Raw genomic sequence first — 4,523 nt, 5'->3', positions numbered from 1 at the left:
ATTGAGAATACCATGGACTGCTAGGAAAACAAACAGATTCATCCTGGAAAGGGTTAAACCTGGTGGCTCCTTGGAGGCAAGGATTCTGAGGTTCCGTCTAACATACTGTGGACATGTTGTGAGGAGAGACCGATCCTTGGAGAAGGACATCATGCTTGGGAGGGTGGAGGGACAGCGCAGGAGGGGAAGGCCCTCTATGTGGTGGATTGATTCAGTGACTGGGATAATCGGGATGGAGTGTTGGAGACAGTGTGATTGGCACAAGACAGAGCAGAGTTTAGGGCTGTTGTACATAGGGTCGCTATGAGTCGCAAGCGACTCTATGGCACATAACAACAACAACAACAACAACCAGGTTATAATCATTAGAAGCATACTATCTTTTGCATGGTGATTAAGATTTTTCTTAGCCTTTATGAATATGAAGGATACTCATTGCCATTGAGTTGATTCTACTCATAGCATCCCCATTAGACAGAGTTCAACTATACCAAAGAGTTTCCTTGGTTGTGTTCTTTCCAGAAGCTGATGGCCACACCTTTCTCCCTGGAAATAGATAATGGATTTGAACCACCAGTGTTTTGGTTAGCAGACAACCACTTTTCTCTTTTTTTTTTCCTCCAAAACAAAATTTAAAGATCAAATACTAAGATTATTAAAAATTCTTATATCATGCACACCCATGTTTATTGCGGCTTTGTTCACAACAGCAAAGAGTTGGAAATAACTCAAGTGTCCATCAATAAAGAAATGGTATATTCACACAATGAAATACTATACTGCATTGAAAAACAAAGAACTCATGAAATATACAAAGTAGATGACCCTGGAGGATATTATGCCGAGTGAAATAGCTCAGTCACAAAAGGACAAATATTGCAGAGTGCCACTGTTGATCAAAAATTATTTTACTTTTTTTGTTTTTCTGAAAATCACTAACCTACATACTGGACTTGCTTATCTAGGTATCTGCAAACACGGAAGATTCTTCTATGAGTGGCTACTTGTACAGATCAAAGGGCAATAAAAAACCTTGGAAACACTTGTGGTTTGTCATAAAAAATAAAGTGCTGTACACATACGCTGCAAGTGAGGTAAGGTGCAGAATAGAATGATTTTGGGGTCTTGTTTTATAATGCCAACTGGAAATAAAATATCAGTATAGTTTTGTGAGACTATATTTGTTTTGTATATATTTTTACTTTAGAAGAGGGGAATTTTTGCTGCTGTTATTTTTAGCATAAACAGTATTCTTGTTTTGACCTGATTCAAATGTGTATTTTTTTTCCTAATGTGTTAATAATCCAAAGTATTAGAATACAAGCATTTTTGGTGTCATGTGACTATTAAGGATTTTGGTAAAACTTAAGGCTTCTTTGTCATACTTTCTTGAGTAACATGCCTTTCACTCTTCCCTAGTCTCCATTGGCCAAGCACCAGTACAGATAGGCATTGTGTGGCTTATGAACACTTTCTGGCTATTTGCTGTAATTCTACCCATTTTTTTTATCTCATTCTGCTTATGTATTCAACATTCTGTGAAAACCACAGCATTATGTTCCAAACTTTGTCTTACTACAACCTGGGGGAGATAGCTCACCCTTCTGAGCTATATTCTCTGAATCCATAAAATAGTAATACAAAGTCTGTCTCCCAGAGTTACATTAACAACCTAAGGAATTCACTGAGTAGATTGCAAAACATCCTACGTGGCAAAGGCCTGGCTCAATAAAGATTGTTGAATAAGTGAAGAATTAATGTTATTTTCAGTGTCTTAAATGCATGTCCTTAAATGTAATTAGAGCTGCAGAGATGAAGCATTCTCACATATGAATTTTGCCCTCCTCTGAAGGCCATCTCCATTGTGTGTATTTTCTCATTAGGACGTGGCAGCTTTGGAGAGCCAGCCTTTGTTAGGATTCACTGTCTCTAAAGTCAAAGATGAGAACTCGGAGTCTAAAGTATTTCAGTTGCTGCACAAAAACATGCTATTTTATGTATTCAAAGCAGAAGATGCTCACTCAGCTCAGAAGTAAGTAACTTGGGACTATTTCTTTTATACATGAGATTTCAAGTTGATCCTTTAAAGAATTTAAACTAGAGCTCTGTTTTTGAGAAGAGTTGTTTTTAAAACCAGACATGGGTGTCAGATACTTTCTGGAGGCAGAGAGGAAAAGAAAATAGGTAATCTTGTCCAAAGGCCATTATTGTCTATGCATGACTTTAGAGGAAGCAGCGTGATGCTGCTCTGCTGAAAGGAAGGGGAGCTGAGGTATTTGACCTCCTGCAATGAGGGTAAGAATCTTCCCTTGAAACATTCCAGGACTTTGGCAATCCAGTGTTTCAATTGTGCCATGGAACAGCAGGAGTTTAAACAGCTGCTTGCTAACTTTCTTCTTTGGGGAAAAGGTCAAACACATTAAGAGGCTCCCTTGCTGATGACTGAGTAGAAGGAAATGGAAGTCATTTTGGATGGGAGAGACTGAACGGTCTCTTTAAGATTCCAAAGATATTTATTTAGATGTCATGGGATTGCTTAACATAGAGGGCCATATCTCTGTTGGGTCGAGGTATTTTATGAACAAAACCTCTTTCATTTTAATTCTCTTTTCGCCTTACAAAATATGCATTCTTTGTTTCAGCAAGAGGTACATATAATTTTCCATTGGAATGAAAATTGTAGAGAAGTTTGTTGTTTTGCATGTGGCTAGGTTTTACATTTTTTAGGCAGTTTGAATTAATTACCAGCCTATGTCTTTGAATATCAGGCAGCTAAGTGTTATATTTTATGAGACTTTTTTAAAGTTTTAAGTTAGGATAACCCATTGCCATCAATTCGGAACTAACTTGTACCTGACTCTCCAGTGGAGTTTCTGAAGAATACAATTGCTCCTGCATGTAATTCCTTCAGGGGTACTGAAGACTGTTTTTCTATTTTGTCTCTTAATAACACATTATTCTTCTCTTGCCTTTTATTTATATTCATCATCATACTGATGACCAATTAAATGGGAGCATCAGGGGTTCATGAGGCTTTTACATGAAATAGCCCCTTTCCTGCTCCTCACAGATATAAGAGAAACACTCTAGTAGTGGTGGACCACATAACCCAATAAGAGGTAGTTCCATTATTCAGAATTGTAGAGAGCGCTCTGGTGCCAAGGAATTGTGCTGCCAACTCAAAGGCATGCAGTTCGAATCCACCTGCTGTTTCATGTGATGGGCAGTGTCCTTCTGGGCGATTTAAGCCTCTGAAAAATCCACTGGTGGGAGCGCTGGTGGCTTAGTAGTGAGGAATTGTCACCAATACAGAGAGTTAGAATCCATCAGCTGCTGCAAGGGACAAAGAGGGGCAGTCTCTTCCTATACAATTTACTGCCTCTGAAAACCCGCTGGCTGGTCAGCTAGGGATGGGTTCTGACTTGACATTACAGAAAAACATACAGAATTGTAGCTTATAATAGGAAAGATCTTTTATATACTGTTCTGGTAACCAACCACTGACTCAGCTATTAACTCTAATTTTTTTTCATATATCCATCCGATTTTACAAATCTAATCGATCTCTTTTAATTAATAGGTGGATAGAAGCATTTCAGGAAGGCACGATATTGTAGCAGTATCAGTTTCATCTCGTCAGCAATTCCAAATGGATGAAATTTCATCAAAACAGAGTAAAAGCAACAGAAAAATTTTATAAAATGAAACATTGCCAGGATTAATCCAGCCAAGCTGTCAGTTTGGTCTATAAAATTACTTTTCTAGGTATAAGGTATTTTTTTTAGGTGTTTATTTTTTTCATATATGTTATTTATTAACTAACACCTTGTGTGTTTACTGATTGGTCAGAATTATTTCTGAGACTCACACTGAATTCTAAATTACCTTTTCTTTGAAGACCTGAAATCTTCCTTAAATATACTGTATTATCTTTTTTTTACACAGTCAACACCGTTTTTCTACCTTACATTGTAACATTCTTACATGTGGTAAATCTTTGTAAATAAAAAACATAGCAAGGGTCAAATTTCCATGCTGTGTGGTTCAAAAATGATGGTTATTATAAAACTATTGGTGAAAAATATACATGTCTTTGAATCAGTTCAATAGATTTAGATAAATTTTTCTACCTTTTAATGGAAAAAAACATGACCTGCTTCTACCTCAATGACTGTGAAATGAAATTCCAGTATATTATCTAAAGTTTTTCTAGTGTTATGTACCTCGTTTGGCCAGGGTAAATGTTAACATCATCAGGAAACTTTCGCAAAGGTATAGAAACTGAATGTACTTTTTACTGAATTGTGAAAAAGAATGAGGATGTTTTCATTTGCTGAGAAAACTCTACAGGCTTAAAAAACGGAGCTCTGGTTGTCGCAGTGGTCAAGGATTTAGCTGCTGAACCGAAAGCTTGGCAGTGTAAGCCCACCCAGGGTTCCATGAGAGAAAGACGTGGGAGGCTGCTCCTGCAGTGATTCCAGTCTCCGGTACCCTATGAGGCAGCTCCGCTCTGTCACATTGCA

The 4,523-nt window shown here is 37.6% G+C and overlaps 1 protein-coding gene across 1 annotated transcript in view; it reads left to right on the top strand.

Annotated features, from left to right (window-relative positions):
* Positions 1-4,139, top strand: part of FGD6 (FYVE, RhoGEF and PH domain containing 6) — a 164,278-nt gene extending 160,139 nt beyond the window's left edge. Inside the window, exons 20-22 of the mRNA XM_006888563.1 lie at positions 966-1,094; positions 1,884-2,032; positions 3,581-4,139. Coding sequence (XP_006888625.1) covers positions 966-1,094; positions 1,884-2,032; positions 3,581-3,617 — 315 coding nt within the window. The 3' untranslated portion in view covers positions 3,618-4,139. The remainder of the gene's footprint in view (positions 1-965; positions 1,095-1,883; positions 2,033-3,580) is intronic.
* The last annotated feature ends 384 nt before the right edge of the window (positions 4,140-4,523 follow it).

Source organism: Elephantulus edwardii, unplaced genomic scaffold (genome assembly GCF_000299155.1).
Source record: "Elephantulus edwardii isolate Elephantulus edwardi_28Jun2011 unplaced genomic scaffold, EleEdw1.0 scaffold00068, whole genome shotgun sequence".
Classification (NCBI taxonomy): Eukaryota; Metazoa; Chordata; class Mammalia; order Macroscelidea; family Macroscelididae; genus Elephantulus; species Elephantulus edwardii.
The sequence above is the reverse complement of the archived record's forward strand: the minus strand, read 5'-3'. Positions and strand labels throughout refer to the sequence as shown.